General features: G+C 45.2%; 1 protein-coding gene and 1 pseudogene across 1 annotated transcript; one reads left to right on the top strand and one right to left on the bottom strand.

The window, feature by feature from the left end:
- Positions 1-23,876: 23,876 nt before the first annotated feature.
- Positions 23,877-24,800, top strand: ORYCUNV1R1639 (vomeronasal 1 receptor oryCunV1R1639). Its single transcript, NM_001167323.1, is given in 1 exon segment — positions 23,877-24,800. A coding segment is annotated over 1 exon segment (924 nt).
- An 827-nt stretch (positions 24,801-25,627) lies between these two features.
- On the bottom strand, positions 25,628-26,550 carry LOC100350698 (ER membrane protein complex subunit 4 pseudogene; annotated as a pseudogene).
- Positions 26,551-26,929: the final 379 nt, after the last annotated feature.

Genomic DNA, 26,929 nt, shown 5'->3' with positions numbered 1-26,929 from the left:
GTGAACTGAAATTGATCACTTGGAATAGTGAGATGGCATTGGTACATGCCACCTTGATGGGATTGAATTGGAATCCCCTGCTATGTTTCTAACTCTACCATTTGGGGCAAGTCAGCTTGAGCATGTCCCAAATTGTACATCTCTTCCCCCTCTTATTCCCACTCTTATATTTAACAGGGATCACATTTCAGTTAAATTTCAACACTTAAGAATAACTGTGTATTAATTACAGAATTAAACCAGTAGTATTAAGTAGAACAGACAAAAAAATACTAAGAGGGATAACGTATTAAGTTGTTCATTAACAGTCATGGCTATTTTGATCAAGTCACCGTTTCTCACAGTGTCCATTTCATTTCAACAGGTTTCCTTTTTGGTGTTCAGTCAGTTGTCACCGATCAGGGAGAACATATGGTATTTGTCCCTTTGGGACTGGCTTATTTCACTCAGCATGATGTGTTCCAGATTCCTCCATTTTGTTGCAAAGGACCGAATTTCATTGTTTTTTTACTGCGGTACAGTATTCTAAAGAGTACATATCCCATAATTTCTTTATCCAGTCTACCACTTATGGGCATTTAGGTTGGTTCCAAGTCTTGGCTATTGTGAATTGTGCTGCAATAAACATTAGGGTGCAGGTGCCCAAGCACCTGGGCCATCCTCCACTGCCCTCCTGGGCCACAGCAGAGCTGGACTGGAAGAGGAGCAACCGGGACTAGAACCCGGCGCCCACATGGGATGCCAGCACCACAGGTGGAGGACTAGCTAAGTGAGCCACAGTGCAGGCCCCGATGTTGACAGTTTGAAAGTGGCCATATGGGAGGATGTATACCAGGGAGATTGGCAAATACTAAACCATGGTTTGATTTACTGCACTACTCAATGTCTACATTTAGAAATAATGTAATACAGATTAAATTTAAAAGTCTGTGTTATATGTGCTCATACACTGTATAGCATGAAAAAAACTGGAGAACAAAAATGAGCTAATTTATAACTCAAAAATGAGCTACTTTATTTTATGGTTGGAACAAGATTTGGCTTTCAAATTCGTGCGTGACATTAAACATGAATGTCACTGTTAATGGACCGAAGAGTGTGGAAAGAATCCAATTATGGTATTTAGGAGGTAGACCTATAATGGGAGGTCTAAGGTCACTCATGGCATGCCTTCAGAAGGTGGTCTTCATGAAAGGATTGGTTAAATTTTACAGACTAGGTCTGTGGGGAGCAACCCGGACTGGACTGAGTTACTGGAATTAAGACTTATTCTATGCATCTGCTCTCCCACAATATGGCGCTGGGAGAGGAGAAAACAGCTTCTACGCAGCTGCCTCCAGTTCAACCAATAAACTGTAGGACCTACTCCTGATTAGAGGAGAGCAGCGTACTTGGCGTGTGGGTAGCAGAGTTGGGATTGGCGGAGGAGGACTATAAAGGAGGAGAGAGACGGCATGCACCAGGAACATCTAAGGGGAACATCTAGCTGAAGGAACACCTGTGCAGCCCCCGAGAAGAGCCGGCTGGCGGTGTGCCGCTCCCCTGCGGAAGTGGGGAATGTGGCAGGGGGAACTGCCCTTCCACGGAGGTGGAAGGGATAGTAGCCAACCCGGGAAGAACCAGCAGCAAACCCGGGGAGGGCCGAGCAGACGAAAGAACAGCGCAGGGTCCTGTGTCGTTCCTCCATGAAGAGGGGGAGCGACATAATGGTGCCGTGACTCGGATAGGAAACTTAGGACGGATAGGAAACCTAGGAGGGAAGAAACGGGAAGAAGTGGAAAATACCGGAGAAAGAGACTAGCAAAGAGCCTAGGGGAAAGCCGGATGAGAAAGGTGCCGGCAGAAGCTATTGAAAGCCTAGGCATAGACTCGGATACGGACTGTGGGAAAGAAGTTAGGATTGAAAGCGAAAGTGAAAGCTTTCATAGACTCGGATGCGGACTATGGCGGGGAAGCTAGGAGATTGAAAGCGAAAGTGAAACCTGGAGGAGGCTTGGACTCGGATACGGACTGTGGGGAGTAGCCAGGAGAAATGAGAAGAATATTGTTGGAAGAAAACTTAAGGAAACATACCGGGTAGAGAAAAATGTTAGGGAGGATGAAGCCGCGAGTGCAGGCCGAGGCGGAGATATAAGCCACCTTGGAATTCTTCAAGTCACCCCGGGGAGCAAGAGGCGAAGATCTGGAACCAGAGGCAGAGACGTGGGCCGCCAGGTTGGAATTCGCCAGGTTAGTCCGGGGAACTTGGACTGAATGCCGGTGGTGGCGGAAACATTCCCGGAAGCCGCCACGTGCAGAGAGAGCACGGGGCGTGAATAGATAGGGAACGCGGGGCTGGCGCGAGGCCGTGGTGCGGGCGCGAAGTGCGTGGAGACCGCGGAGCGTGCGCGCAGAGCCGGGAACCCGCCGGCGGGGCGAGGCGCCGGGAAGCCGCGCAGAGCCGTGAAGCTGCCGCGGGGCGAGGTGCCGAGAAGCAGCCTCGGGGCGAGCGCCGCCGGGAAGCCGCAGGGATAAGAGAAACAGAAGTTTAGAAGTAAAATGAGAGAAATAGGAATGCTGGTAGATAGAAGTAAAATGGGAGAAATAGGAATGCCCGGAGATAGAGAAATAGAAAGGCCTCCCCTCAACATGGCAATGAGAGAGCTTGGATTCGGTCTGCCTGATTAGGGAAGTGGTGAGCACCTGCGGGCGGCTAGCAGCTTATGCGCCGCAGGTCACCGAAGACAGGCACATTATCAACACCAATAAGTCTCCCCCACAATACGGCAATGAGAAGGCCTGGATTCGGTTTGCCTGATTGTTAGGGCTTGTAAGCCCCGGCAGGCAGAGCAGAGCATGCGCTGCGGGGCACCGAACACAGGCACGCATCAGCGCCTAAAAACCTCCTCACAATATGGCGAAGAGAGGACCCAGATTCGGTTTGCCTGATTGATAGGACTTGTAAGAACCTGTGGCAACTCTAGCAAGCAGAGCAGAGTGTGTGCCGCGGGGCACCGAAGACAGGCGCGTATCAACGCCAAAAAATAAAAAGAAAGGGGGATCTGTGGGGAGCAACCGGACTGGACTGAGTTACTGGAATTAAGACTTATTCTATGCATCTGCTCTCCCACAATATGGCGCTGGGAGAGGAGAAAACAGCTTCTACGCAGCTGCCTCCAGTTCAACCAATAAACTGTAGGACCTACTCCTGATTAGAGGAGAGCAGCGTACTTGGCGTGTGGGTAGCAGAGTTGGGATTGGCGGAGGAGGACTATAAAGGAGGAGAGAGACGGCATGCACCAGGAACATCTAAGGGGAACATCTAGCTGAAGGAACACCTGTGCAGCCCCCGAGAAGAGCCGGCTGGCGGTGTGCCGCTCCCCTGCGGAAGTGGGGAATGTGGCAGGGGGAACTGCCCTTCCACGGAGGTGGAAGGGATAGTAGCCAACCCGGGAAGAACCAGCAGCAAACCCGGGGAGGGCCGAGCAGACGAAAGAACAGCGCAGGGTCCTGTGTCGTTCCTCCATGAAGAGGGGGAGCGACATAATGGTGCCGTGACTCGGATAGGAAACTTAGGACGGATAGGAAACCTAGGAGGGAAGAAACGGGAAGAAGTGGAAAATACCGGAGAAAGAGACTAGCAAAGAGCCTAGGGGAAAGCCGGATGAGAAAGGTGCCGGCAGAAGCTATTGAAAGCCTAGGCATAGACTCGGATACGGACTGTGGGAAAGAAGTTAGGATTGAAAGCGAAAGTGAAAGCTTTCATAGACTCGGATGCGGACTATGGCGGGGAAGCTAGGAGATTGAAAGCGAAAGTGAAACCTGGAGGAGGCTTGGACTCGGATACGGACTGTGGGGAGTAGCCAGGAGAAATGAGAAGAATATTGTTGGAAGAAAACTTAAGGAAACATACCGGGTAGAGAAAAATGTTAGGGAGGATGAAGCCGCGAGTGCAGGCCGAGGCGGAGATATAAGCCACCTTGGAATTCTTCAAGTCACCCCGGGGAGCAAGAGGCGAAGATCTGGAACCAGAGGCAGAGACGTGGGCCGCCAGGTTGGAATTCGCCAGGTTAGTCCGGGGAACTTGGACTGAATGCCGGTGGTGGCGGAAACATTCCCGGAAGCCGCCACGTGCAGAGAGAGCACGGGGCGTGAATAGATAGGGAACGCGGGGCTGGCGCGAGGCCGTGGTGCGGGCGCGAAGTGCGTGGAGACCGCGGAGCGTGCGCGCAGAGCCGGGAACCCGCCGGCGGGGCGAGGCGCCGGGAAGCCGCGCAGAGCCGTGAAGCTGCCGCGGGGCGAGGTGCCGAGAAGCAGCCTCGGGGCGAGCGCCGCCGGGAAGCCGCAGGGATAAGAGAAACAGAAGTTTAGAAGTAAAATGAGAGAAATAGGAATGCTGGTAGATAGAAGTAAAATGGGAGAAATAGGAATGCCCGGAGATAGAGAAATAGAAAGGCCTCCCCTCAACATGGCAATGAGAGAGCTTGGATTCGGTCTGCCTGATTAGGGAAGTGGTGAGCACCTGCGGGCGGCTAGCAGCTTATGCGCCGCAGGTCACCGAAGACAGGCACATTATCAACACCAATAAGTCTCCCCCACAATACGGCAATGAGAAGGCCTGGATTCGGTTTGCCTGATTGTTAGGGCTTGTAAGCCCCGGCAGGCAGAGCAGAGCATGCGCTGCGGGGCACCGAACACAGGCACGCATCAGCGCCTAAAAACCTCCTCACAATATGGCGAAGAGAGGACCCAGATTCGGTTTGCCTGATTGATAGGACTTGTAAGAACCTGTGGCAACTCTAGCAAGCAGAGCAGAGTGTGTGCCGCGGGGCACCGAAGACAGGCGCGTATCAACGCCAAAAAATAAAAAGAAAGGGGGATCTGTGGGGAGCAACCGGACTGGACTGAGTTACTGGAATTAAGACTTATTCTATGCATCTGCTCTCCCACAATATGGCGCTGGGAGAGGAGAAAACAGCTTCTACGCAGCTGCCTCCAGTTCAACCAATAAACTGTAGGACCTACTCCTGATTAGAGGAGAGCAGCGTACTTGGCGTGTGGGTAGCAGAGTTGGGATTGGCGGAGGAGGACTATAAAGGAGGAGAGAGATGGCATGCACCAGGAACATCTAAGGGGAACATCTAGCTGAAGGAACACCTGTGCAGCCCCCGAGAAGAGCCGGCTGGCGGTGTGCCGCTCCCTTGCGGAAGTGGGGAATGTGGCAGGGGGAACTGCCCTTCCACGGAGGTGGAAGGGATAGTAGCCAACCCGGGAAGAACCAGCAGCAAACCCGGGGAGGGCCGAGCAGACGAAAGAACAGCGCAGGGTCCTGTGTCGTTCCTCCATGAAGAGGGGGAGCGACATAGGTCTGTAAAATTGACTCTGTTTTCTGGCTTACCATGTGATCCTTTATCCACACGTACTGTGCTCTACCATTGCCATCTCCCACCTCACCAAAGGCCACGCCTGATCTTGGGCTATAAACCTCCAAAACAGTGAGCCAAAACAGCCCTTTCCTTCATTAGTTTGTTCCAGGTGTTGAACGGTAGTATTGCAAACTGACTAACAAAATAAAAATACACAAGATACAAACATTTTACCAAAGATATATAGGTGGCAAAGCAACACATGAAAAACTGTTGGACATCTTTGGGAAATATAATTAAAAACACTAGCTGGTTTATTTATTAAAAGGGTAAAGTGTGGTGGAATGAGAAGGCCATGCCAAGATGGCCACTGGCAACAGAAACTGCCTGGCAACAGGCTGTGATTGGTTAGGGCATAGACCGCCCCTTGACTGGATAGGCTGCCTTGGCTATATAAGCTGCTGTAGCAACTGAAATAAACGAGTCTGCAAGCTGCTCTCCTCTGGCCTGCTTTCACCCTGGGGTCTGTGTGGTTTCTCCGTACCTCTTGCCCCACCATGCTCTTCCTCCTAGAAACGAATCCACTGCAACAGTAAAGTTTGCTGTGGTGCTACAGCATAGTGGGTAAAGCCACCGCCTGCAGTGCCAGCATCTCATATGGGTGCCGGTTCGAGTACCGGTTGTTCCACTTCTGATCCAGCTGTCTGCTATGGCCTGGGAAAGCAGTGGAAGATGGCCCAAGTCCTTGGGCCCCTGCACCCATGTGGAAAGATCTGGAGGAGACTCCTGGCTTCGGATCGGCAAAGCTCCAGTTGTTGTGGCCAACTGGGGAGTGAACTAGCACTCTGCCTCTAATTCTCTGTGTAATTCTTTCAAATAAATAAATTAAATCTTAAAAAAGGGGGGGGGCGTAAAATTTATGAGATAGACCCTACAAATATTTGCAAGAGTATGGAAGAACTGGAATTCTGGGGGGTAAGCAGCAAATAACCACTTTGGCTCACTTGCAGCTTTTTGTTTTTCTGCCAATCCTGGCATCAATTTTATTGCTGTTGGGTACAGCCTCTTCATCCCTATGCCTTAAGTCTCTCCAGGTTAGCACAGTGCTTAGTTTCCACTGGGCCAGGGGCAAGGGAGAAAATCTGCTTCCCGAGCCTGCCCTGGCCCAGCTCAGCTTCACCCCCCCACACCCAGCCTACACCAAGTCACATAAACATGGCTATGGGCATAGCCCAGAACAGCAGTTAGGCAGGTTAACGTGTAAACACATGTGGGACCAGGGACCGGGGCCAGATCCAGTCACCCAGCCCAACCCCAACCTGAGACCACAGTTAAGTCTGGAAAAGCAGGGGCCTGACCCCAATCTCTGGCTCTTTCGGAACTCTCTCTTCTTTCTTTCTCTTCTTCTTTCTCTCCATCTCTCTCTTTCTAGATTTATTTATCTGAAAGGCGGTTACAGAAAGAGGGAGAGAGACAGAGAGAGGTATTTTCCATCTGCTTGCTCACTCCCCAAATGGCCAGGGCTGGGCTGGGCTGGGCCAAACTGAAGCCAGGAGCCTGGAGCTTCATCTGGGTCACCCACATGTGTAGCAGGGGCCCAAGCACTTGGACCATCTTCTGCTACTTTCCCAGGTACGTTAGCAAAAAGCTGGACTGGAAGTGAAGCAGCCAGGAGACAAACTGATGCAAATACGGGATGCTTATGCTACAGGAAGCAGCTTTATCCCCTATACCATAGTGCCAGCCCCTTGCACAGCTTCTTAATAAGTTAATATTAACATATCTCTTGTCTCTGGCATTGTACTTTGAGTTAACCCAAGTAAAATAACATACATATAAAGAATTACACACATTTGTAGCAGCTTTATTTGAAACAATCAAAACCCAAAAATAAGCTAAGTGCCCATAAACAGATGAATGAATTAAGAAATGGTGTATCCATAGAAAATAGTACTCAGCAATAAATAAGCTCATAGAAACATCATTGAAAAATTTCAAGATAATTATGTATCATGAAAGATACCAGAAAATAAAAAAATAAGCATTCTGGGAATCAAATCATATTAAATTCTAGAGTATATACACTACCCTATTATAAGGGAAAGTAAATCATTGGTTGCTGGGAGGGCCAAGGGTGGGTGGTTAGCAGAGCATGAGATAAGTTAGTGGTGACTAGTATGTTCATTATAATTTGATAGATTATTACCAAGTTTGGTAACCCTATGCTATCAGTGTAAATAATAAGCTATACCCACTGGGTTTGTTGTCCCCCTACCCATTCAATTTACACTAGTTTGGAAAGATAACCTAAGAGCTGTTGACATGGTCTTCTTAAGCACTGTGCTGCTATTTAGATATGGCTTGAAATATTGATAATGTTAATGCCATAATGGAAGGAACAGTTCTGACTTGGTCAGTGAAGTGTTTAGGGACTACAGGGACAAAGGACTTTTATCATGGACCTGAACATATCCTAAGAGCACCTTTAGTGACTAGAGTAGGGAATAGATGAGAGAGGGTCCCAGAGAACAACTGAAACTCCTTTCCTTCAGGAAGTGGCCGAGACAACAGACAGCACATTCCCTAGTGATGACAGCTATCTAAGCCCTGGGAAATTTCCCAAGATATGGTTTTTTTTTTTTTGAAGATTTAGATATTTGAAAAAAAGAGTTACACCCAACAGGGAAGGAGAGACAGAAAGACACAGGTTTCCATCCGCTGGTTCACTCTCCGATTGGCTGCAATGGCAGGAGCTGTGCTAATCCATAACCAGGAGTCAGCAGGGTGCAGGAGTCCAAGGACTCGGGCCATCTTCCACTGCTTTCCCAGGCCATAGCAGAGAGCTTATTTGGAAGGGGAGCAGGCAACACCTGAACCTGCGCCCAAATGGAATGCCAGAACTGCCGGAGGCAGCTTTATCTGCTATGCCACAGCACCAGTCTCCCAAGATACGGTTTTATAAAGAGTGAGAAAGAAGGACAACTAGAGAAAGACTGGGTAAAAGACGGTTGCCTCACTGAGACATGGCTCATCTGAGGACAGCTGTTAGGGAGTTAATATCTTAGCTATATAATGGTTGCTCCACCACATGCTTCAAGTCACACCAGTCTGTCTCCCTCTCTCCCTCTCTCTTATCCTCCACCATCACTCTGCCTTTCAATAATACCTAAACATAGAGAGTTGAAACCTGTTAATCAGTAAAAGGGATGACTTACTGACACATCATCCTGATTAACTTTAGGAATAAGAAAGCCAGATGGCCGGCGCCCCGGCTCACTAGGCTAATCCTCCACCTTGCGGCGCCGGCACACCGGGTTCTAGTCCCAGTCAGGGCGCCAGATTCTGTCCCAGTTGCCCCTCTTCCAGGCCAGCTCTCTGTTGTGGCCAGGAAGTGCAGTGGAGGATGGCCCAAGTGCTGGGCCCCTGCACCCCATGGGAGACCAGGATAAGTACCTGGCTCCTGCCATTGGATCAGCGCGGTGCAACGGGCCCCAATGCACCAGCCACGGCAGCCATTGGAGGGTGAACCAACGGCAAAGGAAGACCTTTCTCTCTGTCTCTCTCTCACTGTCCACTCTGCCTGTCAAAAAATAAGAAAAAAAAAGCCAGACATCAAACAGCTCTGATGATATGTTTTTTTTTTTCTGCATGTGATGATGTTTGGCATTTTAGAAAGCTGGTGACCACCACAGCTAACTAATTCCAAGGAGTGCTGGGAGCTTCCCTAGAGTCTGCCTTTCATGTGAAGACCCCAGATCCAGGACTGTGACCCCACCCATCTCCTTACCCAAATCTTGCACATCAAAGCAGCATTTCTGCTGCACCTCAGCCATGCCAGCACCAATTACCAGACAACAAGGGGCCATCCCTACAACCCAAAGCCTGCCAGAGCACATATAAATATGTTGGTTCAGCCCTCCCCTCCTCCTGCTTCTGCCTCCTAAGCAAAGTCTCATGCTTCCTGTGTGGCGCTGTCTCTCTGCTCTCTGCAAATCTCAGCAACAAGTGCTTTCAGTGATGTTAATTTCATGGTGCCATCACTCAATCACTTCTAAAATTAGAATCCTGGGATTACAAAGGACACAGATTATGCTTTCCTATGACTTTATAGAACAAGCCAAAAGCCAAAACTGATTTAAGCTAGCAGAACAGTAGTCGTCACTTTATGGGGTAATCTCCTGGAAAAGGACAAGTGGGAATGTATGGCATCATGGAATCATGGAGTTCTAGATCTTTTGCAGCATGTAGGTTACATTTTAAATTTTACATTAAAAAGAAAAGAGTATTAGCCATCTCTTCTAGTATAAATAAAGTTTGTTCATTTCCCTGAATGCAAATGTTACTTACACTGGAGTCTGATTGATGGCTTTGCCTAATATTATGGCATGGATATCACTTATGACCAGATTTCACTGGTTCTGACAGGGCCTTGAAGCATTGGCATACCAGTAGCCTAAGCCCATCTAATGCTTGGAACAAAAGGAAGCAAAACTTGTTTGTAAAACAGCTGATTCTTGTCCAAGGAAAAGATTCTGGAGTGCCTTGTTGTATCAGAAAGAAGTTCCCAGGAAACAATGTTGACATGGTAACAGGACCACAGGAAAAGGAAACCAGATTGAAGAAGTACTTATTGGCTTTATTCTGATGTTGTATCAGAGTAAATAATGACAACTTCAGAACTCCAGATTATAACCCAATGAGAAGTTTTAGAATCTGTGAATCCTTGTTGATACGGATACATGAGTGAAAGCGAGAAAAAAAAGAAAGGCGGAATAATGGGGGATAGGAAGTCTACCCCACAGTGCAATGTCACCTAATAAGAACACACCAAGTTAGCAATTCATCCGTGGTTCCTAAAACTGTGAGTAAAAGACCATATATTTACACAACTTAGAATATCTCCTGAGTGTTCAATAACTATAAAAGAAAAACAGTAGGTTGAAAGACAGGACATCTGGCAACATTAAAATAATCAAAACTAACATACCCAGTACTGAAAAAACTAGAGCATCCTGTGCTACCTAAAGACAATGCCCCAAGGAAGATGGAGTATCCCTCCTGTGGTTTCCCTGAGAAATATTCAAAAGTTTAATCTTTTGGCAACATGGAAGTTTTACAAAAAAAATTGGGCCACAATCTTTAAAAAAATGACAATTTCAAGGAATTTGGCGAAAGGCTTAGGGATTGATTTATTAAAGAATTTAAAGAGGGCGGAGCTAAGATGGCAGAATAGTGAGGGCGCACACCCATAGTCCAGGAAAATTTAGTTTAATAAAAATGGAGTTACGGTACCCTCAGAAAAAAAGATCAGGAAATAATTGCAGAGGAAACTCTTCTGGATCTAGTGGCAGTGACTCGGAGGACCTACGGGGAGAGCAAGGTCACCCACCATGCGGAAGCCGAGCTGCAGGAGCCGCAGGGTCTTTGCACCAGTGCTGGAAGGGGAGTGGATGTGACACAGACGACCAGCGGGGAGAGCAGGGATGCCCACAGCTCCAAGTCCACACATCGGCGCTGGAAGGGGAGGTGAGCTCAGTAACCCGAGACATTGGCGGGGAAACGGCGGACAGAATCTAGAGGGAAGCGGGCTTGAGGCGGGAAAGTTCCCCAGACTGACTACAGGAGAGAAGGAAAAAAAAATAAGTGGGGGGGGGGGGTATGGGTACAGGCGAGTTTCTCTCTCTGCCAACCTTGCAAAGGCCAGCATTTCAGATTTCATTTCAGATTTACAGAAAAAATGCAATAGAAACAATACACATGTCAATATTCAATTTATCAGCCAGCACTGCGGCTCACTAGGCTAATCCTCCGCCTTGCGGCGCTGGCACACCGGGTTCTAGTCCTGGTCAGGGTGCCGGATTCTGTCCTGGTTGCCCCTCTTCCAGGCCAGCTCTCTGCTGTGGCCAGGGAGTGCAGTGGAGGATAGCCCAAATGCTTGGGCCCTGCACCTGCATGGGAGACCAGGGTAAGCACCTGGCTCCTGCCTTCGGATCAGCGCGGTGCGCCAGCTGCAGCGCGCTGGCCACGGCGGCCATTGGAGGGTGAACCAATGGCAAAAGGAAGACCTTTCTCTCTGTCCTTTCACTCTCTGACCTTTCACTGTCCACTCTGCCTGTCAAAAAAATAAAATAAAACATAAATAAATAAATAAAAAGAGTAGTTTAAATAAAAAAAAAAAGGGCCAGCAAGAGGGAAAGAGCAAGCCCCACTCTGGATATACATACCAAAAGGGTAGAGCTAAGGAACTGAGGCGCTACAATTCAGTAGCCTAGGCAACCCAGTGGGAGTCCACAGGAGAAATTGAGCCCGCACAGATTCTTTGGGTAGAAGCCAGAGACTGGAAGCTAAATACCATCAATTCTGCACAGCCATGCGGTATTACTTACCTCCTGAATAAAAAAATTAAATAAATAAATAAATAGAGAGAGAGAGATTTACCACGCATAACCTGAGGGTGTCACCTTTGCACACCCGTAACCCAGAAGAACCAAGCAGAGCTCTCAGGCCACACCCATCTCAAGCCTCCAAGGCTCCTCCAACAGCAGACAGTCCACTTAACACAGACATAGTTTAAAAAAAAAAAAACCTCACAGTGAGGGAAGAAGAAATAACAATGCCAAGCAACAAACACAGAAATCGAGGGAACAAGATCAACAATGACACCATGACGCCTCCAAATAAACAAAACACCCCAAGCCAAGATTATGAAGATGATGAGATAGAAGAAATGCAAGATATGGATTTCAAAAAATTTATGATAAGAACATTTAGAAGTTTTCAAAAGCAAATCCTTGAACTACAGAAATCCTTATTGGACAGGATTGAAAATCTCATGAAAATGAAATTTTAAGGAAGAATCAAAATGAAATGCAGAAACTAGTAGAACAGGAAAGTGTGACAGTGAAGAGAAATCAAAATGAAGTGAAGAGCTCAATAGAACAAATGACAAACACATTAGAAATTCTAAAAAACAGAGTCAGTGAAACAGAAGAGAGAATATCAGACTTAGAAGACAGAGCACAGGAAAACATACAGTCAAACCAAAGAAAAGACGAGGAAATTAGAAATCTAAAAAATATTGTTGGGAATCTACAGGATACTATTAAAAAAAAAACAACATTCGAGTTCTAGGAGTTCCTGAAGGCATGGAGAGAGAGAAAGGATTAGAAGGCCTTTTTAGTGAGATACTAGCAGAGAACTTTCCAGGTTTGGAGAAGGACAGAGACATCCTAGTACAGGAAGCTCATAGAACCCCTAGTAAACATGACCAAAAGACATCCTCACCACAACACGTTGTAATTAAACTCACCACAGTGAAACATAAAGAAAAGATTCTAAAAAGTGCAAGAGAGAAACGTCAGATTACTCTCAGAGGATCTCCAATTAGACTCACAGCAGACTTCTCACCAGAAACACTACAGGCTAGGAGGGAATGGCGAGACATAGCACAGGTGCTAAGAGTGAAAAATTACCAGCCCAGAATATTATATCCTGCTAAGCTCTCATTTGTGAATGAAGGTGAAATAAAGACCTTTCACAGCAAACAGAAATTGAAAGAGCATTCCACCACTCGTCCAGCCCTGCAAAAGATACTTAAAGATGTGCTACACTCAGAAACACGGCCATCAATATGAAAGAAGGTAAAGGAAGAAAACCTACCAGTAAAAGAGCATGGGAAGCTCAAAGCATATACTAGAAAATATCTCTGGGGGCCGGCGCCGTGGCTCAATAGGCTAATCCTCCACCTTGCGGCGCCGGCACACCGGGTTCTAGTCCCGGTCGGGGCGCCGGATTCTGTCCTGGTTGCCCCTCTTCCAGGCCAGCTCTCTGCTATGGCCAGGGAGTGCAGTGGAGGATGGCCCAGGTGCTTGGGCCCTGCACCCCATGGGAGAACAGGAAAAGCACCTGGATCCTGGCTCCTGCCATCGGATCAGCGCGGTGCGCCGGCTGCAGCGGCGGCCATTGGAGGGTGAACCAACGGCAAAGGAAGACCTTTCTCTCTGTCTCTCTCTCTCTCACTATCCACTCTGCCTGTCAAAAAAAATAAATAAATAAATAAAAAAAATAAAAAATTCTATTAAAAAAAAAAAAAAAAAGAAAATATCTCTGGGAAAATGGCAGGGCAAAGTCACTATGTATCAATAGTCACATTACATGTTAATGGACTTAACTCCTCAGTTAAAAGACACCGATTGGCTGAATGGATTAAGGAACAAAAACCCAACTATTTGCTGCCTACAAGAAATACATCTCTCTAACAAAGATGCATGCAGACTGAAAGTGAAAGGTTGGAAAAAGATATTCCATGCCAACAGAAACCAAAAAAAAAAGAAGGTGTAGCAATATTAATATCAGAAAAATAAACTTTAATACAAAAACTCTTAAGAGAGACAAAGAGTGGCACTATATAATGATTAAGGGTTCAATTCAACAGGAAGATGTAACTATTACAAATGTATATGCACCTAATTACAGGGCACCGGTCTATTTAAAAGATATGTTAAGGGACTTAAAGGGAGACTTAGATTCCAATACAATAGTACTGGGGGAATTCAATACTCCACTCTCAGAAATAGACAGATCATCCGGACAGAAGATCAACAAGGAAACGGCAGATTTAATCGACACTATTGCCCAAATGGATCTAACAGATATCTACAGAACTTTCAATCCTACATCTAAAGACTTTACATTCTTCTCAGCAGTACATGGAACCTTCTCTAGGATTGATCACATACTAGGCCATAAAGCAAGTCTCAGCAAATTTAAAAGAATTAGAATCATACCATGCAGCTTCTCAGACCACAGCAGAATGAAGCCAGAAATTAGCAAGTCAGCAAACCCCAGAAAGTATGCAAACACATGGAGACTGAACAACATGCTCCTGAATGAACACTGGGTCATTCAAGAAATCAAAAGAGAAACCAGAAACTTTCTGGAAGTAAATGAGGATAACAACACAACATATCAAAACTTATGGGATACAGCAAAAGCAGTATTGAGAGGCAAGAGTATAGCAATAGGGGCCTATATCAGGAAATTGGAAAGACACCAAATAAATTAGCTTTCAGCGCATCTCAAGGACCTAGAAAAACTGCAGCAAACCAGACCCAAATCTAGTAGGAGAAGAGAAATAATTAAAATCAGAGAAGAAATTAACAGGATTGAATCAAAAAAAAAAAACATTACAAAAATCAGCCAAGCGAAGAGCTGGTTTTTTGAAAAAATAAACAAAATTGACACCCCATTGGCCCAACTAACTAAAAAAAGAAAAGACCCAAATCAATAAAATCAGAGATGAAAAAGGAAACGTAACAACAGACACCACAGAAATAAAAAGAATCATCAGAAATTACTACAAGGACTTGTATGCCAGCAAACAGGGAAATCTATCAGAAATGGATAGATTCCTGGACACATACAATCTACCTAAATTGAACCAGGAAGACATAGAAAACCTAAATAGACCCATAACTGAAACAGAAATTGAAACAGTAATAAAGGCCCTCCCAACAAAGAAAAGCCCAGGACCAGATGGATTCACTGCTGAATGCTACCAGACATTTAAAGAAGAACTAATCCCATTTCTTCTCAAATTATTCAGAACAATCGAAAAAGAGGGAATCCTCCCAAATTCTTTCTATGAAGCCAGCACCTGCAACCAACCTAAATGCCCATCAGTGGTAGACTGGATAAAGAAATTATGGGATATGTACTCTTTAGAATACTATACTGCAGTAAAAAATCAACGAAATTCGGTCCTTTGCAACAAAATGGAGGAATCTGGAACACATCATGCTGAGTGAAATAAGCCAGTCCCTAAGGGACAAATATCATATGTTCTCCCTGATCAGTGACAACTGACTGAACACCAAAAAGGAAACCTGTTGAAGTGAAATGGACACTATGAGAAACGGTGACTTGATCAAAATAGCCATGACTGTTAATGAACAACTTAATACGTTATCCCTCTTAGCATTTTTTTTGTCTGTTCTACTTAATACTACTGGTTTAATTCTGTAATTAATACACAGTTATTCTTAAGTGTTGAAAATTAACTGAAATGGGATCCCTGTTTAATATAAGAGTGGGAATAAGAGAGGGAAGAGATGTACAATTTGGGACATGCTCAAGCTGACTTGCCCCAAATGGTAGAGTTAGAAACATAGCAGGGGATTCCAATTCAATCCCATCAAGGTGGCATGTACCAATGCCATCTCACTAGTCCAAGTGATCAATTTCTCTTCACAATTGATCATAATGAAAGGACTAAGAGACAAAGGGATCACATAAACAAGTCTAGTGCCTCCTAATACTAACCGATAGAATAAGAAAAGGGGAGAGCTATCCAACATGGGAAGCGAGATACACAGCAGACTCATAGAATGGAGGATGTCCTAAACAGCACTCTGGCCTCAGAATCAGCCCTAAAGGCATTCGGATCTGGCTGAAAAGCCCATGAGAGTATTTCAGGCATGGAAAGCCAAGACACTCTGGCGGAAAAAAAAAAGGTACCTGAATGAAAGATCTCTGTGAGTGAGATCCCAGTGGAAAGCACAGTCTTCAAAGAAGGAGGTACCTTTCTCCAAAGGGAGGAGAGAACTTCCACTTTGACTATGACCTTGTCTAAATAAGATAAGAGTCGGTGAACTCAAAAGGCTTCCATAGCCTTGGAAACTCATGATTGGAGGATAGGGAGATTACTGATGCCATAAATAGGAGTGTCAATTTGTAAAGTCAACAACAGGAGTCACTGTGCACTTACTCCTCATGTAGGATCTCTGCCCTTGATGTGCTGTACATTGTGATTTAATGCTATAACGAGTACTCAAACAGTATTTTTCACTTTGTGTTTCTATGTGGGTGCAAACTGCTGAAATCTTTACTTAATGTGTACTAAACTGATCTGCTGTATATAAAGAAAATTGAAAATGAATCTTGATAAGAATGGAAGGGGAGAGAGAGCGGGAAAGGGGAGGGTTGCGGGTGGTAGGGAAGTCATGGGGGGGGGGAGCCAATGTAGTCCATAAGCTGTACTTTGGAAATCTATATTCATTAAATAAAAGTTAAAAAAAATAAACAAATATCTCTTGTTCAAAAAAACAAAGAATTTAAAGAGACTTGGAAACTTAGTGTAATATGTGAATTTGCCTTGGATCTGCACAAGGGAAATATTCAAGGGTACTGTTTGGACAGATTGTGGTAGTACATTATAATATGCTTTTAATAATAGTAATGTGCAAATGTTTAAATTCCAAGTCTTTATAGTAGGACTGTGATTATATAAGAAAACATCTCTATGTTATGAATTATGCTTTTAAATATGCACTGCTATATTTCTAAACTCCACTCAAATTGTTTATATGCAGTTATGTTTTGTGTATATGTCTTATATATATGTGAAGAAAATAGAGGTAAAGAATGATAAAGTAAATGGATAAAAAGATTAGAAATTGCTAAATGGAATATTGACATGTGTATTGTTTCTACTGCATTTTTTCTGTAAATCTGAACTAAAATTTTCAAAATATGAAAACTGATGTGCTTCACTTCCTAGAAAATAAGATCTATTATATAATCAACCAAATTAATAAAACAATTTGATGCAATTGCATCTATTTTTCACATTTTTTAAAAAGATTTATTTATTTATTTGAAAGTCAGAGTTACACAGAGTGAGGACAGGCAGAGAGAGAGATAGAGAGAGAGAGAGGTCTTCCATCCACTGGTTCACTCCCCAGTGGCAATAACAGCAGGAGCTGTGCTGATCCGAAGCCAGGAGCCAGGAGCTTCCTCCAGGTCTCCTACACCGGTGCAGCCCAAGGACTTGCCATCTTTTCCTGCTTTCCCAGGCCAGAACAGAGAGCTGGATCAGAAGAGGAGCAGCCGGGACTGCAACCGGTGCCCATATGGGTTGCCAGCACTTCAGGCCGGGGCGTTAACCCGCTGTGGCACAGCGCCAGCCCCTTCACAGTTTTAAGAGTAGAAATAGAAGGGATCCTCCTTGAACTTCTAATAAGTTCCTACAAAAAAAGCTACAATACATACAATATAATGTAAACATTTTCCCTAAGTTCAATGGTGAAAGAAGAAATTTCACTGAATGTCCTTGAGCATAGGCTATTACGACGATTCAGTATGAAAAAAGGCATGCATATGGATGGGAAAGTATCAATCTTTTTTCTTCATCTCATTAAAGCATTTTAAAATAGAATCAGTATGAGCTCTACCACGAACAACTGAACTGTTCAGGTTAGTAACCATCCCTATTCTTATGTTTTCCTGAACTCAAATTCTGCTCTTGGCTCTTTCCCGTAGGCAGGCATTGTGCTGTGGAAGCTTAAGTTGCCATGTGAGATGCCTGCGTCCTGGAGAGGACGCCTGGGGTGGAGTCCCAGCTACTCCCCGCTTCTGACCCAGCTGCTGCCAATATTCCTGTGGCAGCAGATGATGGTGCAGGCATCTGGGACTCTGCACCCTTGGGGGAGACCCAGACAGAGCTCCTGACTCCTGACCACTGACCCCTGACCCTGGCCTGGCCTGGTTGATGTCTGGCTGGTAGCAGGTATTTGGGAAGTGAGCCAGTGGATGGAAGTTTCTCTCTCTCTCTCTCACTGCTTTACAAATAAATGAATCTTCACAAATCCATTAGGTTAAAAGTGATTCTTTAAAAACCCATATGGTTATCATCATGTATAACTTTCTAATTTGGGTGTATCCCTTACGTTCTGTTTCCCTCAACCAGAGTAGAAAGTCCGTGGAAGCAAAACTGTTTGAATGTATTGTGTCCTGTCATATCCCAGGTACTCAGAAAAGTGCCTGACCATAATTTATAAAACAGATAGTTCTTGAAGTACTGAATAGATGTGTCCCAGTCATATTCCCATCTATTTGGCCCACTCTGACGGCTCTTCCTAATTTTATTCGTATACTGCACACATTCAGTTTCAGAACCCGTAGGAATAAAAGTAATCCTATCTGCAGCCAAAACCAACAAGGTGATTAAAACTCCAGCAGAACACGTGTTCACCTTCCTCTCCTGCTTGCTAGGGCTCAGTGTCTCCACTCAGCTTCCACTGGGATTATTGCCTGTTTCAAACGTGAGGTCTCGCCTGTCCGTCTATGACATCTCGTCCTGTATTAATAATATCTTTAATGGATCTGCACAATTCACAAATGTTTTTCACAGGTAATTTCCATTCCCCATGCAGACACTGTCACCGCACTGCTGGGTGAAATGATAATCACTTCCCAGCAAGAAGATGAGATCATGGAGTCCCACACCCTTATCTCAGGTCCAGGGTCCTCTTTCCACTCCTGCACACTGTGGTCCTGACAGCGATGGCAGCCAGGTAAGTGCTGATTCGTTTCAGAGGACTGTTGTATTCTGAGAAGGCCTTCACCTCAGAAAATCCAGTAAGAATCACAGAAAATAACTCTTTTTCTGGGATTGGAACATAAATCTAGGAACACACATACATGCCCATATGAGGGTACTTCAAAAAGTTCATGGGGAAATGCAATTAGAAGTTTATTTTGGTGCAACTTATTTAAATCCATGCAGTTTTTTAGTAATAGAATGTTCTATGAATTTTTGGATACCCCTTCATATTTATGCATATATATTCAGGAAAGATGTTTCCTATTGTACTTTTAAAATTTTCTTGAACATGTAATACTTGTATCCCTTTAGAGCATACAGTGCAATGCATTGTCACATATATATGCTGTAAACTGATCAAGTCAGCAATGTCTTTTGGTAATCCCTTGGCATACTGCCGCCTCCTTCCCTGCACAGGGGCCGCTACACCTCTCTTCTTTCCCCCTCACTCCTGCTGACGCTGAAGCCAGCCTCACTCCTCCCTGCCTGAACACTCCGCCTGTCACAGCACTTGCTCACAAGGCTTCACTCTGCAGACGTGGGCCGAGCAGTGAGCCAGAGATGAGCCCAGGCTGCTGAGCAGGTGCCTGGTGTCTGAGAGACAGGTGCTGGTGTGTGCATTGGCTTTTGCTTTCTTCTGTCATGGTTGTGAGGAAGTACATGTTGGACTACATGGAGTCTGTAACGATGCCTGAAATTTCTGTCCTTAGTAAAAGAATGTTGAAATGCATTGGGGTAAAGGAAGTCTCATTCTCTCTGCTATGTCATGGGAGAAAAAAAAAACTTATTTCAACAAATATGTGGCTAACTATTCATAAAGCTCAAACATTTTTTAAGGGATCAACCAAGAGCTTTAAGGTCTCAAAATTTAATTATTCTCATGGCTTGAAACCTATTTTGATAGTGCCTTGTGTTTTCTTTCTACTCAGTTCCTTCAGTCGCCTACAGCATATTTTTGTTTAATCAAACCTAAAATGAAGCGAGCGTTAGAGCTGCTGCCAGAGACTTTTTCATGAGCAGCTGTAGATCCTTCTCAGGAGGTGAGACGTGTTGACTGAGGTCACCCCAGTGTCTCCACAGAAGCCCAAGGGTCAGGGAAATTGTGCGCCTTCCTCGCCTTGTGAATGCCTGTGGGTGTTCACAGGCCTGGGTGATAAAACTCACCACAACATAAGTCACAGGTTCCTGTTATGCACCTGGCTCTGTAAGGAACCTGAAACCCCTGCACTACCCGTCATTGTGTAACTCAAGTCACAATTTCTGGTCCACATCATGCCTGGGCTTCCCCTCCCCCTCCTTGGTTGCTCACCGGTGACTGTAAATCGGCCTTTTCAACCTTCTCTGGTCTTTTTAAAATGATGCCTTTCAATGAAAAATGGGAGCGTGTCCGGAGGAACCCAAAGCTGAGATGCGCACTCTGCCACCCTCCTCCCCTCCCGACCCCGCCCCTCCGCCTGGGGTGACAGAACCTCACAGGGTGAGGCTTTCCATGCTTCCTGCATTCACAAACCTCGGGAAAGACCTCTCACACCTCACCTCTGCCTGACCAACTTGCTGTCTTCCCTCCTCTCCACATCCCCTTCACGAAGCTCGCTGGCGGGTGTGCGTGCACGGTGGGGGCAGTTGCTGGCGGCACCTTGTGCTCACCTGGGAGTCCTGTTGCTCAGATGGGCTGGAGTTTTCGTCGCTGCTCACAGCCGTAATACAATTAAAACAGTGGACGTATGGCACACATAGTGAAGTACTTTAAATGCAACTGTGGGGGCCGGCACCGTGGCTCACTTGGTTAATCCTCTGCCTGCGGTGCCGGCATCCCATGTGGGCGCCGGGTTCTAGTCCAGGTCGGAGCGCCAGATTCTGTCCCGGTTGCCCCTCCCCCACTCCAGCTCTCTGCTGTGGCCTGGGAGTGCAGTAGAAGATGGCCCAAGTGCCCCTGCACCTGCGTGGGAGTCCAGGAAGAAGCACCTGGCTTCTGGCTTCAGATCGGTGCAGCGCCATAGTGCCATTTGGGGGGTGCACCAACTAAGGTTGTCTCTCTCTCTCTCTCTCTCTCTCACTGTCTATGACTCTACCTGTCAAATTAAAACATGCAACTGTCACAAAAATATGTGAGAAAATAACTTAGGATATTATAATATATATTTTCCTACCAAAATGGATTTCAAAATCTTTCCATATCATGGACACTTAAGGAACTTAAATAGTAACTTACATTTGTTGATTTATTTTATACATACACACACACACAAGATAGAGGATGCAAAATTACTTTCAGTAGAAATAACCCTTCAATTAAAATTCAGCAAATGTTAAACATGTATATGCTATATTTGAAACTCAAAAAATCATCATTCATCTGGGTAGCACTGTCTGAACTATTGCAGTGATTGGATTTATGATTTTTTTCTGGTAAGAATTGTTGTTCAATTTACAATTTTTTTCCATTTTCTGGTAAGTGTTGTGGTCTTCTATTTTAACTTCTATACATTTAACTTCCCACTGTGTTTCTTTTTCATTTTGTTGTTGGTAACTTTTGTCTTACAGAAGTTTCCCTCGTGAAATTTTTTAGAGAGATTTATTTTATTTATTTGAAAGAGAGAGTTACAGAGAGAGGTAGAGAGAGGTCTTCCATCAGCTGGTTTACTCCCCAGATGGCTGCAACGGCCAGCGCTGATCTGATCCGAAGCCAGGAGCCAGGAGTTTGTTCCAGGTCTCCCATGTGGGTGCAGGGGCCCCAACTTGGATCACCTTCCACCGCTTTCCCAGGCCAGAGCAGAGAGCTGGATTTGAAGTGGAGCAGCTGGGACTTGAGCCGGCGCCCATATGGGATGCCTGCACTGCAGGATGGGGCTTTTACCTGCTGTGCCACAGCGTTGGCTCCTCTCATGTAAATTTCAGTCTTCAATAAGACTAATTCTCATGCTGAAGATTTGGTCTAGGATTAGTCATCATTTTCCCAGCCCAAAGTATGCACTGCACCCAGTGTTTTTTATTGGGGAACTTTGCCAATTTTTACTGTCTATGCCCCATGTGTTACTTATCTCTCTTTTTAGAATGAGTGCTAGAAATTTACCCTTAGGCTTTTGACTCCATCTCCAAATAGTTTCCTTGCACATTTCAAAGGAACTGTTTTCTTGGGGTGAGTATCTCTTTGCTGCCACATCCCCAGCGGTCACGAGTATGAAGGATTCCGTGGACACTGATGGTCATAACCTAGGTCTGAGACCTCTAATGCTGTTACCTCCTGACTTAGGGAAATTCTTCCAAAATGAGTACCATCCATCATTGTGCTTTGCTTACACAATAAAAATAATACAGTCTGTACGAAAAACACAGCAGAAAATGATTGGCACTTTCCTCTTTTCAAAATCAGTTTCCAGGATGATTACACTGGCAGGCAAACTCTTTCTGTCTGGTTCTAGCCGAATCCAGAGATCCCCACTGATAAAGCATCAATCACGTGGATTGGAAGCACGTGGAGGCAGGTTTAATTGTGGGTAAGATACTCGCCAGGTGATGGCCTCTGGCCTACAGATGCAACAGCGCAGGTGCAGAGGAGGAGGTCTTGACCATTGTTTCCTCCCCAGCAGGACCAAGCAGGCCAGAGCATGACGGGAACCTGAAGGCTCAGAAAACGGGGAAGCCACTGACCAGGACCTGGTTCCTGTGCTAAAGGTCTCCAATCAGAACTTGCCACACCAGTACTCCCCAGCGGCTGCCCTCTCCCCCATCCCATAAACCTGTCCCATACCCCAGGTGAGAGAGAGAGCTAAGCTTTGCTTCACCTTCTCCTTGCTGGCTGACTTCAACAATAAAGCCTTTTGTGTTGTTGTTTTCCTCAAAGCAAGTGCCACAGTAAATGGCTCCTCTGAGTGTCGGGCAGTGAGCCCTTGCTGGATGTCATCGTGAGTTGGTTCCCTGACATCTTCCACAGGAAAACATCCTGTTTTGATATAATCTTGAAGATGTTTAACATATTTGTTGAGGTTCAAGTCATGGATGTAACTATTCCTTTTGTGCTCCATTTGTACCAATGTTTTGCAAAAGACTCCTTTTCAAGTTATGTTTCCTCCTCGCAAAAACCAGGGTATCTGCACCATCCTAGCTTTCTTGTTTGACAAGCAGCGTTGGGGACATTTGGATGTTTTCTGCCCCACACCCCGCAGCATCGTTTATCTTCAAGACGGTTGGCTTTCTTTGAGAAATCACCTCTTGAAATCTCAGTCTTGCGACTTGAGATGCTCAAGGAAAAGGGGCTGTTGGCGATGACTGTTCGTGGGAGGGAAATGAGAAATACATGTGTGTTTTAAAGTCACTGCAGGCTGTAATTCTGCCAAGACTTGTGTCGCTTGGAGCTGTGTAGATTTTATATTCATCCACAGAGATGCATAGTTTTTGCCTTGTGCTAAGTCTTCCTTACCAATTACACTAATATACTTTGATATATTTCAAATTATTAATGCAGTATATTGTGCAAATATGATGTGATAAAAGCTTAATATTTCCTTCCAGGTATTTTTGTTTTCATGTGTGTGTCTGTGTTTTCAAGTCATTTGAACTACTTCTTTCATGTGCACTAAGAACACCATGGTGATAATCAAGCTAAATTTTCTTTTAATTAGCAATGTTATGGGTAGTGATACCCAATATCTACTATTGTTTTTCAGTAGTTATGTGAAATATTGTTACTTGTATAAGTCAAACTACAAATTAGATTACTTCATAAAGCCTATTTTAGTTTCTTATCCTTCACTACTGTTCCAACTCTGCCCCTGTGTTTTGATCCTCAAGTTGAAGTGTTTTAAATGAGACATATGCTACACTCATTCTGTGTCTTGGCCTTTTGTGTAAGAATGTATCATAGAGAAAAGTCCACGTCCAAGCACAGAGATCTGCCCAACTCCTCTCTGCAGCTCCAGAGAAACTGTGGGGCACTTGCCCATCACCCCTTCAACTGTAAGGAGAGACTGAGGCTATTTAGAATTCAGTCTTCATTGAGCTTCCTGGGATGCATGAACGAAAGCGCTGACCATTTAAAGTAGAATATAGAGAAAAGGCTGCATATTGAAAAGTGAGACACATTGGCATTTGTTTGATTGTTCATTCTTTCTCACTTCAGCTGCAACCTGTGCCCTCTAGCACTTGCTGTGATGTGTTCTGCCAGCCTGGATATTGGGATTATCTTCCTCACTCAGACAGGGATTGGCCTTGTGGGAAATTCCTCCCTCCTTTGTCTTTATAACTTCACTCTGCTAACTGGACATCTTTTGAGGCCCACAGATTTATTTCTCAATCAACTGGTCTTGGCCAATTCCATTGTTCTTATCTCTAAAGGTATACCCCAGACCTTGGCGGCTTTTGGATGGAATTATTTGCTGGATGATATAGGATGTAAACTTATCTTCTATTTTTACAGAGTGGCAACAGGAGTGTCCTTCAGTACCATCTGCCTTTTCAATGGTTTCCAGGCCATTAAACTTGACCCCAGTATTTGGAGATGGATGGAGCTTAAGATAAGGTCCCTAAAGTTCCTTGGCTTCTGCTGTTTCTTCTGCTGGGTTCTGCATATTTTAGTAAATTCTTGTCTTCCTATAATAGTGAGTGGTCCATTGAATATCAAAAATACCAGTATAGAAAATAATTATGGGTACTGTTCTTGGCATTTAAGTGGAAATCTTTTAGATTCATTTTATACAATCCTGTATTTTTCTCCTGACCTCATAAGTTTGGGCTTCATGATCTGGGCCAGCAGCTCAACCATCTTTATCCTGTACAGACATAAACAGAGAGTCCAACATATTCACAGGCACCGACTCTCTTCCAGGCCTTCCCATGAGGTCAGAGCCACCAACATCATCCTAATCCTGGTGAGTTTCTTTGTCACCTTTTATTCAATATATATCACGATGACACTGTGGATGACACTGGTTGCAAATCAAGGCCAGTGGATCGTGAACACCTCTGTGCTTGTGGCATCGTGTTTCCCAGCATTCAGCCCCTTCGTGCTCATCATCAGTGACACCAGAGTCTCTCGGTTGTGTTCTGGCTGCAGGGCGGGGAGAAGTGCTTCCTAATCTGCTTGCAGTGCTGTGAGTCTGTTCTCTCCTGGGTGTTCAAGTATTCATTCCAGTGTCTGTTCATCAGAGGACTGCGTATGTCAGGATTGTGTGTCACCATTTCAAGAAGGGCAGTCCTGTCCTCATATCACTACACGAGTGTTGCAATGGAGGAAAAATGAACCTTGTACGCATAATTAAGCAAAGACTCATTTAATTCTTAGATTTGTCAGTAGAGAAGTTCAGGACATTTTCAAATATCACATCGGAGAGACCTAAGCCTAAGGCCCCAGGCAAATCTTTAATTTGAGGACTTACATAAATTCCTGGAAACTTTTTTATTTGTTTGTTTCTAACTACTTTTTTGTTGGTCTAATTTTATCTTTTAACCATTTTTTACTTTAAAAATTACTTCATTTAATTGACAAATAGTAATTCTGTATACTTGTTTTTAGGCATTGTTCTCAACTATAATTTATTAAATGGAGATGCTGTATGGTTATTGATTTAGCAGCAACTGTTGTTTTGTTTACATAGAGTTTGTTTGTATTTGTTGTTTTACTCTGTATTGGAAACACACATAAAGTTTTCTACATTATTTTCAGTCAGGGTTTGTGGTATAATTTCCTTATGACAGCAGTAATATACATATTGTCTTTCTGGAATCTGTCTCTCCAGGGGGAAAGAGCTTTTGGTTCTTTCCAGATCGGTGATTACCTTGAGTGGGTGCTTACGAGCCGATGGAGTCTAAAGAAGAATGTTAGTGAGAAGCAAATCCATAGGGCAGGTGCTCACTGTCACAGAAGTGGTCCTCAGACGTACCTGGCAGGGAGATACCATGATTGTCATGGTGGTTTCCCAGGGCAAGGCTTAGCCACTGCACTCTGATGTGTTGACCCCTGTGATTTCCACAAATGTGAGAAACTCATGAAAAAAAGTAATCCTCTTCCACCCAACTCCATTCTCTCAGGGTGCTTCGTGTAGGCTAACCCATCTGATGCATGTGTTGGCAGCAATCCCATAGACTAGCACTTGTAAACAGCCAATGCCAAACCCATCAGGTTCCCAATAAAATAGACCAAACCCTGAGGAAATTACTACCTTCAACTTTATAGCGTCTTTTTTTTTTTAATACAGAGAGAGACAGAGAGAAAGGTCTTTCTTCCGTTGGTTCACCCCCCAATGGCCGCTATGGCCGGCACTGCGCCCATGCGAAGCCAGGAGCCAGGTGCTTCCTCCTCGTCTCCCATGTGGGTGCAGGGCCCAAGCACTTGGGCCATCCTCCACTGCACTCCCTGGCCACAGCAGAGAGCTGGACTGGAAGAGGAGCAACCGGACAGAATCCGGTGCCCCAACCAGAGTACCGGCGCCGCAAGGCGGAGGATTAGCCAAGGGAGCTGTGGCGCTGGCCAACTTTATAGTATCTTTAAAGCGGCTGAAATAGCCATCAGTGCCTGCATGGGTTGCCCGTCCATCATACACGCCCTCATTGAGGGGGATGATGGAGAGCATTGCCTGCAATATACATGGTGAAGAGGTTCATTGGAATCTGTTTCAGGGGACCTAAGTCAATGTCCCAGCAGCGCTTCTCCATCAGGACCCAGTCTGTCTCTTGCATGCTGGTATAAGGCACTTGTTTGTCCAAGTAACGGTACAATGAGTCTCCCTGGCCACTAATCTGGTCCCTCCTGCCTTCTCTAGGCCCACTCAGCTTAATGGCCAACTTGAAGCACCAGCATCAGTTCCTGACCAGGCTCCCTTGGGCCATCAAGACGGTGACTGCTTATTAAAGCCAGGAAGCTTTCACCCTGAATGGTACTTGCCGCTCCCTTGCCCGCAAAGGAATGACACTGTTCGCAGCTTATCGGTCTTCAGTAGACTTTTAATGAGAAAATAACAGTGACAGAGAAAGAATGAAGGGAGGAGAGTGGACAGGAAAGCCCCCTCCTTCCTCAGCACACAGCTTATATACAAAATCTGGCCAATTGCAAGCGGGCTCAAGTCCATGCACGGAACACTCCAATCCGCTGTCTGTTCACGCAGTGTGCACGCATCCTCGGGCCAATCAGATGAGGTGTCACGCAGCAGGCAGGCTCACCACGCGGTCCTCGACGCCATCTTGTTGTTTACAACATTCTCAACTCCTC

This window comes from Oryctolagus cuniculus, chromosome 18 (genome assembly GCF_964237555.1).
Source record: "Oryctolagus cuniculus chromosome 18, mOryCun1.1, whole genome shotgun sequence".
NCBI classification, from domain to species: domain Eukaryota; kingdom Metazoa; phylum Chordata; class Mammalia; order Lagomorpha; family Leporidae; genus Oryctolagus; species Oryctolagus cuniculus.
This window is presented reverse-complemented; position numbering and strand designations above follow the sequence as displayed.